The following is a 13,954-nucleotide window of genomic DNA, read 5'->3' on the forward strand; positions in this document are numbered from 1 at the left end:
ACAAGGCTGCTCAAAGTCCCATAAAAATTAACAAATCATTTATAGAAAAATATTTTTCGGAGTAACATGCAGTATTTTCTGTACAAATTGTACTACCTTAGACATGGACTACTGTTGACACTTATCCAACCCACAGAAGTCAGCACAGGAATCAATCTCACAGTTACCTGCTTAAAATCAGAACAACACAGTTGTGTATGCTGCACACGCCATGCTACTATTGTTATGGGAGTTCTTTAGATGATATGGTCTGTTTCTACAAAAAATGAAACCATTTTAGAGTTTTTTATAAGCCATAGCAACTCTGGAAGCATGTTAGCAGAGCAGCAGCAGTGTGGGTGTTCTTTATATACAGAAGGCATGTAAATTGGCATGTTAATTCCAGTAGGCAGGTGAGATGGACAACTAAGGAAAATATGACTTTAGAATTATATATGCTTAGGATAAAAGTCTGTCTTTTATTGCAATGACAGAGACAGAATAGATTGTTTTTCTCATGTGTGAGTTTCTCCACAAACACTTCAGATGTGAGGTGTTCTTTAATACTGGTCCTAATGACCTGGATTATTGAGTTCAGATTTCTGATCACTACTCCAGTGATGTCAGAGTTCCTTAACCCTTTGATGCACAACATGAGTCAAGAGATACCCATTTTACATTGAATATGAGTCACTTTTGACCCATGTTGTGCATCAAAGGGTTAAATTCACATTCTGAAACCAATTAGTTCATTCTTCCAAAGAAAATTCCGGGTGTTAGGAGGAGAAGAAGGTGTATAATAATCATGTTTCAAGTACAAGTTCAAGTATTTACATGCATTACTGAGAATATAGTCATTAAAAAAGTCAATATAAGTAAATAATTCAACAATGTCTGTCTGTGCTGTGAAGACAAGAACAGAAGAGCTGTTTGCATTCTTGTTTAATGGTAAATCCACATACCTTAACAATCTGTCAAACAGGGTTGTTTTGTCCTGTGTAAAATAACATTTTTCATTGTCAAATAAAATAAAACAGAATCAAAACAATGCTGATGTGAGACAGAAGAGAATCTGATCCTATAATTCAAGCTGTTCCTCAGTCTGATGGTCTAGTTCGATTATTACTGGACACTAAGTGAATAACACTTAAAAATTCACAAATAGTTAAATCTCAGTATACACAAATTATTTATCAAGTTCCAAATTAGAATCCAAAAATATATGTAGTGGCATTTTAATACCAAACCTGGTGCATGTGCAATTAACAAAATACAAATACAATACAGGAGCATATCTGTACTTCATCAGACATGAAAGGTCAGTTGAAGGAAATGTCATTAAATAATCTCTCAACAAACAAAAACAAATAGCTGTAAGTGTTAACTGAAACAGTTATAATAGGATTATTACTGACAACAAGCTGAACTCCACGGTAGTGAAACTGGGTATAAGATAGCACCACTCAACACTTCCTATTGGAAATGACTGAGGATTTTATTAACACACACACATGCACGCGCGCACACACACACATACACATACACACACACTCCATCTTTATGTAAAGAAAATGGCTCACAGGGTGATGATGATATTTTCAGATCTTTAGTACTGATAAAGTGTTAAATTCTTGACCATTTAAAAATAGTATGTTATGTAGATTAATGGTGCAGCTTGTCTGGCAGCTGATAGCTGGGATAGTTGGCCTCTCTATGAGATCCTCAGCTGAAAGCAGTAGGAGGAGGTAGCCTTAGGTGGATTTCATTTTAAAGAGCACTTGACTGAACAGCAGTGTCTCTGTTGCATCTGTAAGTGGAGCTGGTTCTGACCTGTGTTACGACTTATGCACAAAAGTACACAAGATCCCTCAGCATTAGGCACTTGTACATCGCATGTGTGTATTCATAGGATCAGTGTGCTGGCCAGATCTGGAGCTCCAGGACAGTGGGCCTTGTGTGTGTGTGACACCTTTTTGAAAATGAAACTGTTTCATAAACATGTGTCAGAGGAGCTCAGCTTAGTTTAGTCAATATACAGAGGCAGAGAAGCAAAAGCCACCAGTCAGAATGAGGGTTCAAGTTACATTATTAGCCCACGTGCTCCACATGATTTTATTTCATTGGAACATATTTTAGCAGCTTTCTCATTTTTCTGTGCGAAACCCTAAAAACTTCCAGGGGATGAAAAAACTCAGTTTTAGAGCATAGACGCATAAAAAAATTACATCACATGTACGTTGGGAATTTAAATTCTTTCATATGCATGTTTCAATAACATGTTTGCCTAGTTTATAGATAGCTGTAAGGTAGCTTGATGACTTTTTTGATTAAAAATGTTCAAGTGCAGCAATTATTCTGGTGGTGTTTTTGTAAATCACCAAAAAGATTCATGTGCATTACCATTACCACCACAAGAAGGACAGGAGTAGTGTCAAACCTGTTTTGCATATGCCTGAAAAAACAAAGACAAACTATCATGAGACTAGTGATCTGGCCAGTTGAGACACACACTGTACACAGGGCTAAATTTGTATCTGGACTTACTGCTTTTGTCAGACAACATGGTGAAATTTACTATGGACTAAAAATCTTGAGTAAAAGGTCTTAATTTGATTTGTCTGTATAATCAGACTTAAAATTACTAATATTTATGTGCACCAGCTATGAGTAAATAGCTCATCTCTAAAGGTCTGTAACAGAAGCAGATCCATGTTCATTGCTATGTTCACACTTGTCACATGTTGTCATGATGCACATGGCCAAGATGATGAGGACATCCCGCCTGGAGGGTCACTTATTGTTGCTCATACTGACCCCCTACATCTTACAGGCCTAACAACTACACTTGCATACACAATTTTGCACTGAAATACACAGTTAATCAAACTTGTGAGAGTAATATTAATACTGAGCAATATTATTAGCAAGAAATTATTTAAATCCATCAGCTTGACTGCAAACAAAAAATAAATTGATGCGTATGTTTCAATCATTTTCTGCTACATTAGCAATTCAAACTGACCTGTAGATCAGTGGGTCTCTGATCATTAGCTGGGTTGATTCACTGTAATCCTACAGTATCTGACCGTGACTTCTGATCATACGTACACATTATTACAGCATACTTGACACTTGAGTATCATAATTTTACTTACATAAAAACTTTACCAATTATTTGAAATTGCAACAATTACCTATAATATATAATACAAAATGACAAAAGTAAACAATACAAAGGAAAGCAAAATTAAGGAAGACAGACTCTGATTCCATATTATCTGTTAAATCTGTCAGGAGTCTGCTTCAAAATCAAGCACATATTTGTCAATTTTTCTGTGCAATAAAGCTCACCCATTGTGGTTTTTCGCTTATCCTTTTTTTTTTTTTTTTAAGCTTAATTAGCACCTTTTAAATATACACCTACATGTTATTGGTATTTTCTCTTTTAAATACAAAATGTTTTTTTTCTTTACAACATTTAACAACATTAAAAACATTTACAAAGGAAGAAAATAGGTATGTTTGGTCATTAGCTCTTGTGCAGTATTTTCTTGGCATAAAAGTCCCTACAGGTTTCACAGCAGCGCTGATACCACCTCATGTCCTGACAGAGGTTTTTCTCTTGGATTACACGACAGTATACCGTCCACTGGTCCCCCATGCACTTGTAGGTGAGAGCAGCTGTGGGGTGAAGGAGGGAGGAGAGGCAGTCAGTCTATTTTCAGGTGTGATGGGCTGTGAATCCTCTAAACATGCTAAATGACAGTGTATACAATTTTAAACTGCCTCATAAAACAACTGCTACTGTGCAACAAAGTAGATCACATCACTTGTGTGCACACTATAGTGCTCAGCATCTCTGGGAGCTCCTTCAGGATTGTTGGAAAACCATTTCAGGTGACTGCCTCATGAAGCTCATCGAGAGAATGCCAAGAGTGGCTATTTTGAAGAATCTAAAATATAAAATATGTTTTGACCTATTTTACACTTTTTTGGTTAAACATAATTCCATATGTGTTCATTCATAGTTTTGATGCCTTCAGTGAGAATCTACAATGTAAATATTCGTGAAAATAAAGAAAAACCATGAAATGAGAAGGTGTGTCCAAACCTTTGACTGGTAGTATATAACTGAAGTGAATGCTTTAGTTATAATTAGGGCTGGACACGTGAACGCACTACTAATGCATTAACACATTAATTAATTAACGCCGACAATTATTGTATCGCGTGTAAACGCAGTTTTTGGGGGTTTTTTTTGTTAAATATTATTGTAACGGACTGATATTTTTGATCTGCCAATGGGACTTGAGATAGAAATTAGCCGTGTGGCTACAATCTCTCGTATTTACATGGAAATGTACATTAATACGAATTGTCCCATTTTAAAAATAAATGAATGAATGAATGAATGAATATTGTTGTTGATGTTGAGGTTTCATGTTTATTGTTCAGTTTGAGATTCACCTAATGTCAGTGAATGTGCAATATTGTAGTTAGCTCACCTCTGATTGGTCCAGAGTCAGCAGTAGTGTGTGTTGAGCGAGAGAGAGCTGGGAACAGCAGCTAATTCTGGAGCTAAGTTATCAGGTTTTTGTAGTTATTTTGCCGTTGGCTACAGCCCATAGTAGCCAAGTCTCACTCATTCATCACAGAGGGTTGCTCCATATTTATTCTGAAAGTCTGCTGCCTACTGGCTCTGAATACACACACAGACTAACCATGGATCACAGGAGGGCTGGATGTTGATCAGGATTTGGGATGAGTGTCATCATGTCTCACCCAAACTAACAGTGGAGGGAGGCTTTGGCAGACTGGTTGGATGCAGGGTGTGGGAGAAATAGAGATAAACTAAAACAAGACAAGCTAACAAATGCCACAGCAAAGCAGTTAGCTATACACTGCATTCTGATTAGGTTTGTGAAAGATGTTGGTCTGAGGAACGTTCTTAAGATCGCAACGAATGACGGCAGTTTGAGCCTCAACCTGCATCACTGGAAGTTTTTTTTTTTAAGTGATGATATAAACCAGGACTATAGTCCCCAACGCGGCGATCATGGGTTCGAGTCCATCCCACGTCTATTTGCTCTTCTCCTCACGTTTCCTGTCACTCTCCACTGTCTTATATTTTAAAGCCTAAAAAGGCCAAAAGAAGAAGTACAAACATGGACTTCACAGACTAAAAAGTCTTCTACACAGTCAGCACCAGCTGTGTACTTTTTGTGTGTTTGACCACTTCACCTCACTCTAACAGGGACAGCTGCTACTGAACATAGACTGTTTCTGCTGCTCCCTGACAAAAGAAAAATGTTTCTGCTGGTACCTTTCAGAGAAAAAATAAGAATACAGATTTAAAAATGTTAACTTGCTGTTGCTGGGAAGGTTCCTGCTATGATCCTGACTCTGGACTCTGAGGGTAACTTGTGTTTTTAATAACAATCCAGACAGAATAATGCCCTTGCCGTGGCAAATAGCTTTGGTTTGATTTGATTTGATTACATTAATGTTTAGGTTGAGATATACAAGAAATATTTTAACTGCTACTGTGTAAAGGGAAGACTGCTGTTAAAAAGCACTTTAAAGTGTTTGCAAACCAAATGCGATTGCATTTTGTCCATATAGCAGCTCTTTTAAAATAAAAGTGTAGAATACACTATTTTTAAATTCATAACAATGCGATTAATTGCAGAAAATCAAGTGATTAACGCGATTAAAAATTTTAATCGTTGCCCAGCACTAGTTATAATCTGTTTTCTTGCCATTGTGCAAAGCATTTTAGACTTGAAAAATGTAAACTGCAGTTGTGACGAGTGTCTCACCTAGCCTAGGGGAGGTGATGGTGTTCACATTAATTTTCTCATTGCAGGTACCATGGTGACAGGGTCGGTAGGTTGGCGGTCGCAGTGTCACAGGGCAGTCGTTACCATGACGACCAGTCACTTTGTGCATACACTGGACCACTCGTGACTGCAGGCCCTTTCCACAGGATGATGAACACTGAAACAGCCAATGAAAGGTGTCAGATTTCACTGCGTATGCTGTGGTTCTCTTCAAGAAGAAAAAAAAAAGTTACGTTTTCACAGTTGATTTTCTTTAGTCAACATGATATACAGCAAAATTGTGGGGACATCATGATTCAGAGATGCTGCAAAAAGGAAATCACAGTAGATGAGAATCCAAGCTAGAGTTCATACTGTAACATCTTTTGCATCCATTGTTGTGTAGAGTTTTAAAAGCTTAACCATTCATTAACATTAACAATATAACGACTGTAAAGTGCAGATCAATATCCAATATAGCCTTCTCAGCTTAAAATGACTGTGTCAGATACAAAGATTCACCACCCAAATTTCTATTTCAAAGACACCTTTGGGTGTTTTGTTGTTTCCACTGAGCTGTATACATAAATAAGTTCTGTTTGCATTTGCAATTTACAGGTTGAGGGACTTGGGCCAAACGCCATCTCTGGTTGTCAACATTTTCAGTTGAGGGTTCCTGCGAGAAAGTGAAAAGCTTTGCTTTGTTTTCATTCACTCTCAGGAAGGCTTTCCATTGGTTAAAATTGTCTCTTCGTGTTGTTGTTCAAATGTTGACCACCAAGCAATGCCATACGTTTCTGCCTATGGACCCAATGTATTATCATTTCACCTCCAAGAAACAGATCAGATTGCTCCTTGGTCACATCAAGAGGCAAATACAAGGATGCTGCTCTATGGAGTGGATGCTAAAAGAAAAGGATTTAAAAAGATCATGCTATACACAGGGGCTGCACAGGGATCTTTCGTTGTGGAATTTCCATTATCATTTATCACTATTTCATTTTGGGCTGCACAGTGGCTTGGTGGATAGCAATGTCGCCTCACTTCTAGAAGATTCCCACTTAGCGTGCCGGCCTGGGATCTCTCTGCACAGAGTTTGCATGTTCTCCCTCTGCATGCGTGGTTTTCTCCAGGTTCTCCAGCTTCCTCCCACAGTCCAAAAACATGTTGAGGTGAACAGGTGATTCTAAATTGTCGTAGGTGTGAATGTGAGCGTGATTATTTGACTAGACCTTTGAGAATAGATCCATGGGGTTTGATGAAAGTCATACCTTGGACCAGTCTCCAGTTTTCCATTCGTAACATTTTGAGTAGTCCTCACACTGTTCCTCTTGAGTTGGCTGGGACAAAGGATCACATAGACCCTGAGGGTTTGTACATGACACTGTCCGTCTGCGAACACCTTGACCACAAGATGATGAACACTGGAAAAAGTGACAAAAATAAAAATAGACTGTAAATAGTGGAAAACAATTAATGTTTTCACTACTTTGCTACTGTAAGAAGCTGAACCATAGTAGTGCCATTGTGTTACAAAATACTGCATCTACACTGATTTAATGCACTGTCAAGAAAGCACATTTTGTGTCTCTGACACACTCACAGCGTTGTGTGACTAACAAATGCATGTTGGGTGTAACAAAAATACTTACAGTGGACTCTCCAACTGCAGCTGCTGTAGAGTTTAGTGCTGGGTGATACTTTATTCTGCTCTTTAATTATGTTGCTGATTGATACTTGTTGCACAAGTCATGGTGTCACATAGTCAGGTCCATAAATATTTGGACATTAACAAAATTGTCAGCATTTCAGGTTTGTACATCACCACAGTGGATATGAAATGAAGCAATCCAGATGTGCAGAAAGTGCAGAATTTCAGCTTTAATTTGAGGGTATTAATATCCAAATCAGAGGAACGGTGTAGGGATTGCCACACATTTTAGATGTGCCCTCCATCTTTTTAAGGGACCAAAAGAAGCATTTGGCTGAAAATGAGCAGATAATATTGCCCAAAACACTTCAGAATTCATCCTGCCTTTTTATCATCAGTCACAGCATCAATAAATAAAAGAGAACCAATTCCATTGGCAGCTATCCATGCCCACGCCATCACACTACCACCGCCATGCTTCACTGATGATGATGCTTTGGATCTTGAGCACTTCCTTCCCTTCTCCATACTCTTCTCTTCCCATCACTTTGGTACAAGTATCTTGGTATCATCTATCCATAGGATGTTGTTCCAGAACTGCACAGGCTCTAATCTGGCGTTCCCATTTTTAAGGCTCACCAATGGTTTACACCTAGTGTTGAACCCTCTGTATTCACTCTGGTGAAGTCTTCTCTTAATTGTTGACTTCGACATAAATACACCTACCTCCTGAAGAGTGTTCTTGATCTGACCAACTGTTGTGAAGGGTCTTTTCTTGACCAATGAAAGGATTCTTCTGTCATCCACACTTGTTTTCCATGGTCTTCCAGGTCTTTTGGCGTTGCTAAGCTTACCAGGTCGTTCTTTCTTTTTAAGAACAGTTGATTTGGCCACACCTAATGTTTTTGCTATCTCTCTGATGTGTTTGTTTTGGTTTTTCAGCCTAATAATGGTTTGCCTTACTGATAGTGCCAGCTGTTTGGACTTCATATTGAGATTGACTTCACCGGATTCCAAACACAAATACCACACTTAAAATGCACTCTAGACCCTTTATCTGCTCCTTGTAATTGAAATAACGAAGGAATAACACACTCCTGGCCATAGAACATCTGATCAGCCAATTGTCCAATTACTTTTGGTCTCTTACAAAGGTGGAGGGCACATCTAAAATGTATTGGAATTCCTTCACTGTTCACCTGATTTGGATGTAAATACTCTCAAATTAAAGCTGAATGTCTGCACTTAAGGCATATCTGCATTGTTTAATTTCAAATCCATTGTGATGGTGTACAGAGTTGAAATGCTGAAAATTGTGTCAATTTCCAAATATTAATGGACCTGACTAGCTCTTGAGATTTAACCTTGTTTCTGCTTATAAGTGATAATCGCAGACATGCAAAGGAAAACACAAAGTTCTCTACATGTATTTAGAGAGCCTTACTCTTTTTTCAAATGTAAGACAGTAACATCTACACTGACTATAGTTTAACTGACACCAGTGTTTATACTTGCGTAAAATGCCTTAGGCATATTACTTTTAATGTAGAAGTGCATTCCAGTACCTTCCCTCCCTATCTGTGTGTGCTGTACCTTGGACCACTCTGAAGCCTCCCACACTGTGAGGCAGAGGTTGCCCTCACAGCCCTGTAGGACAGAGGGCTTTCCTCCTTGGCAGTACAGGTCCCTGGTGTGGATAAGTGAGCCATTCTGTAGGTGGTAAACACAAACCACCTCCCTCTGCTGAAGACCTTTACCACATGTGACAGAGCAGGCTCCCCATTCACCTGTCACCCACCTGTAAAAAATATTAGCAAAGTTTGTGAGAGTTTAGAACCTACATCTATTTGCTTTGGTCTGAATGGGCGACATGATTGCTAAATTACATCTACAGCATCTCTTACACTTGAGCAACAAGAAAACTGCTGAGTGTCTACTTCAGAGAACTACATTTGGATTATGATCCCACAGGACTCAATGCAAATCTCAGACTAATGTTTTAACTGCTCATTACAGTTTGACACGTGACAGTGCTTATGGAGTTTTCTAAGTGTATGTTTACATTTAAACATGTAGAGTACTTATGATTGATATAGAATCTCACATGGTTACTTTTTCTACTATGAATATTATTTCTGACTGTGGCTGTCTGACAGTGATATCCTCACATTTGGACACCGTTAGCGCAGTAAACAAGTACATAATTAAAATGTATTATTTGGTTTTGCAGAATATTTCCAGTTTATTTGTTTTAATTTTGGCATCCACCTTGAAAGCAAAAACAACTGCTCAGTGAGCGAGTGTCTGTCTCACCGGTACTGGCAGGGGTGGGAGTTGCAGAGCCGTACTTGTGGCTGTGGCCGGTTCTCAGGTTGACAGTAACTATCGTTGACCACCTCCATGGTTTTATTGACTATCCGAATACAGGAAACCACTGTCCTTCTCTCACCTGCACATAAACAAACACACATATACACACATAAACTGTATGTCAGCACTACACATAAAGTAAAGGGTTAAGGAACCCATCCAGAAAAGACTAGAGACAATAAGGTAATCAGCCGTTTGAGTTAGTACCCCTAATAAACAGATTTTAATTATGCACTTGTGACTGCTGAGGTACTAATACAAACTGATCAGCAACAAAATTAAAACCACAGTACGGTACAGTGAATAACACTGAGAATCTCATTGCAATGCGATGCTCTTCTGCGAAACACCGTGCTGTCATTCATGTGAATATCATTATGCGGATGTGACACGTACCTCCACCCTAAATGTTGCTTAGACCAAGACAACACCCACATTACAACAGCATTCACTGACAGAAACATTGGTCTCCCCCAGTCATGTATAGCTCAAGTAACACAACAAGAAGCCCAAAGTTTTAGCCCAACCTCCAACCTCTCCTGATCCCATTCTGATAGAGCGTCTTACAGGAGGCACCACAACAAGCATGATCCAAACAGGACCCATCCCACAACCCACAGGAGCCAAGGCAACATCCAGAGCAAGACACCACACTTACACTTTGCTGCTTTGCTCGTTACTAATCCAGAAGCACTTGACCTTGAATCCTCAATAAAAGCAGTAGACTGCAACTTCAAAGTGCTCTTCTCACATACATGTAAAATATTTTGAGCACCAATTACAAAGCAGTGAGAGGATAAAAAGACTTGGTCTGGACAGTGTTAGCAGGGTGTCCGACAATTAGTCCTCTGTGTCAGTGTCCCGCAGAGGAAAGCCTGCTCTGTCTAATATGCTGCTGAATTAGCCAGGTCAATAATTTGTCAGATGAGGCCATGCTTTGCTAATCTAACACTGTCTGCATTTTATGAGCCTGTGCAGACTGAAGCTTCAGTTGCCTTTTCTTTGCTGACAAGAGTAGAATCAACTGTGGTCTTCTGTGAGTTTTAACTACTCCGGTCATTTTTGTTTGACTTTCATCAATAACAAGGTCAGTTTACTCAAAGAAAGGTTTTTCTGGTGAACTCTGGAGACTATTTTGTGTGAATGGATTCAGAATATTTATTGTTATTGAGATACTGGGACCTGCAATTGTTACATCGTCCACGTAACTAACAATTTATTTTTTCATTCTGATGTTTGACCTAAACAACGCTGAACCTTTGGACCACAAACAATTTTGAATTGAGATGCTACAGCAGATCAATATTCTACCACATAATTCTCTGATTAGATTGTTAACAAGTTTTCACTTAAATCTATTGATAGCCCTTTATGCCCATTACAGAAGTTACGAAGAGCCCCATGAATTACACAAGTGCCCTTCTTGTCAATGCAGGACTTATCCTCCTGGTCCCAAAAAGAGGTGGAAAACCCCAAAACACCAACAGAGTGAGTTGTGGAAACAGCTGTAGTGGTGAAACTCCAATAATCTGTAAATTCTAATAATTAGTGTTCAATAATAAATAATCCATAATCAGTACTCAATAATCATATTAATAGTAGTGGGTAGCCTCTGAGCGTTAAGCACACGAACATGAGAAGACACAAACTCAAGGCCACTCTGATCAGTATTATTTGTTGTTCTGTTGTTTTGCTTATCCAGCAGGTGTTGCACTCAAGGTCACTCTGAAACTGTCGCTTTCCCTATCTAAGTGTATAACAGGTGTTATATCTGTTATAAGTGACGTGCACGGCCTGCATTAGTACACACATGCTCCTGTTTTCGTCATGCTGGAAAGACTATGGCCGAGAGATGAGCTGGAATAAAACCTAATGTCCCTGAGAAAAGATGATGTAAATTTGTCATGAAAAGAAGGCTGGGCTTGGGGCGTGGAAACCACCAAGACCAAACAGTATAAAAGACAACGCATCAGTTGGGGTCTTCAGACGTGCCCCGGGGCATCTCTCAGTGCGTTTGACCTGTACTTTGAGGAATAAAACATCTTCTTTGAATCTGAAGATTGACTCTTTGATTTTTTACTGCCTTTATTGGTGAGACTTAGACAGCTATTATTTTTGAACCTGCAAACCCTTTTGAGATTTAGAACTTAGAGTCAGATGAGAAGAAGCCTCAAGTTGTGAAGACATTTTTTACACAACACAGTGATCAGGTACACTTGTGTCTTGCTAATTTGCAAGACATAATTTCACAGATGCATCTACAATTGATTTAACTATTGGAACTATTCAGACCCTTTCATACACTTCATTGTGTTGGAGATTTATTTTAAATTGATAAATGTGCCATTTTGGCCCATCAATCTCCACTTGGTAGCAATTAGACCTATGAGTCTTCTCGGTTAAGTCTCAAGTTTTACATGTCTGGATAAAGAGAGATTATTTTATCTGGTTTCATTGAAATGTCTTTGAGTGCCATCTCGAAGTCTGTCAGACAGGTTTTCTTTAATGACCTCTCTGGATTTGGCTTCATTTCTGTAAAACTGATCGGCATCCCAGTCCTTGTTGCTGAGCGGCAGCTCTACAGCCTAAAGCAGTCACCACCATGCTTCACCAGCAATGGGATTACCACCAGTCATTGTCAGATGTTGAAGACAGTCGAGGGGTCTGATACAACAAATTCACTGTGTATTGAATAGGACTGTAATGACAAAATGTATGTAGCAGTCACTATAAGCTTTTTTTAAGAACATCTCCCTCTTTAGATTGTCTTTGCTACCTGCTGTTAGGATATTGCTCAGTACAGTTCAATGCAAAGATGAAAAGAAATTACTCAACGTTTTCTTGTAATCATGATTAAGGATTCTACTTTTTACGAGAAAACAATATTATAACTTCATTGTGGGGAAGTGTTCAAGTGCCCCTGGATGAGAAGTCAGTGAAGCTGCTGGGGGAAGCCCATCACAGCTCCGCTTGCCTCTTTTTTATTGTGGATTTGACTTTATCTGCTTGACATCCCATGTAGAGCAAACAGCATACTGAGTAACATCTAGCTAATTACAGCTGCCATAGCAACAATGCTTGTATTTTATTTTTTCTTTGGATGTATGCTGTTGAATCCTATGTTATAACAACAAGAACTTTACACTTTGATAGGGAATTGATTTAGAACACATTCACAAGTGAGAACAAAGCTTCATTATTCTTATTTCAAAAGAACCATTGTTGGAATTCTATAGTGCTTCACGTTGCAACATAATTATGTCTGCAATGGCAAATGAGTCAGCATTTTTGGACATCTTGGCTTAGTTTTATATGATTGTGATCAACCAAAAAACAAAGAGATCTTACCTCCTCCACATTGGACAGTGCAGTCTTGCCAGCTGCTGTGTGTCCATATGTAGAGATACTCTGGTTCTCTCTGTCCCTCACTGTTCCTGCTCTGAGTTGTGTTCAGAGACACTGTGTACTCATAGTGGATCCCATAGCTCTGGTCATGAAAGAGAAGCACCTGGGAACATGGACATGAACATTGATAAAGCTTATAGTTAAGGCTGCTCAGGATCACCTGAACTCTACTTGAGTTATGCAGCTATAGGTTTAGACTGCCAGGGGATTCCCATGATGCACTGGGCTCCTCTCCACTACTCTCTTCTCTCTCACTTCCATACATTTCCACACCACCATTACATGTCATTAACTTTGTGTCTTCTGATCTGGAGCTAAACATCTGATCTGCATTCGCTGGCCTCACTGATCTTCAAAATGTCCACTGCTCTCTTATGAATTGTTTGTTCTCCATCTGCTATCCTTCTTCATGCTGCTGTGACTAGAAGCTGTACCTCAAGCTTTCCAGCCTGGGTTTTGTTTTCTGCCCTTTATCTGTAGACATTAGCTAGTAAACCTAGAGAAGTATACAGTGGTTGCTACCACTTACATAGTAAATCGCAGCAAGTGATAGCTGTGGTACACACTCAGTGACCATTTAAAGAGTTAAATCAGTAAAATCTAATGGAATCCAATACATCAGCTCATTCAGAACTTCAACCTTTACAAAGATAACAATATTCAGTTTTGATTTACAGTGTCAGAGTGGTGTTAAATTAGCAATAATATATTACTGATGTGGGTTGGTGTG

General features: G+C 38.9%; 1 protein-coding gene across 1 annotated transcript in view; it reads right to left on the bottom strand.

Moving 5' to 3' along the window:
* Window positions 1–906: 906 nt before the first annotated feature.
* adamts17 (ADAM metallopeptidase with thrombospondin type 1 motif, 17) overlaps window positions 907–13,954 on the bottom strand; it is an 85,554-nt gene continuing 72,506 nt past the window's right edge. The window contains exons 18-23 of the mRNA XM_035956709.2: window positions 13,168–13,327; window positions 9,763–9,898; window positions 9,043–9,247; window positions 7,070–7,222; window positions 5,799–5,976; window positions 907–3,660 (exon numbers count right to left, since the gene is read on the bottom strand). Coding sequence (XP_035812602.2) covers window positions 3,509–3,660; window positions 5,799–5,976; window positions 7,070–7,222; window positions 9,043–9,247; window positions 9,763–9,898; window positions 13,168–13,327 — 984 coding nt within the window. The 3' untranslated portion in view covers window positions 907–3,508. The remainder of the gene's footprint in view (window positions 3,661–5,798; window positions 5,977–7,069; window positions 7,223–9,042; window positions 9,248–9,762; window positions 9,899–13,167; window positions 13,328–13,954) is intronic.

Source organism: Amphiprion ocellaris, chromosome 1, assembly GCF_022539595.1.
Source record: "Amphiprion ocellaris isolate individual 3 ecotype Okinawa chromosome 1, ASM2253959v1, whole genome shotgun sequence".
Lineage (NCBI taxonomy): Eukaryota > Metazoa > Chordata > Actinopteri > Pomacentridae > Amphiprion > Amphiprion ocellaris.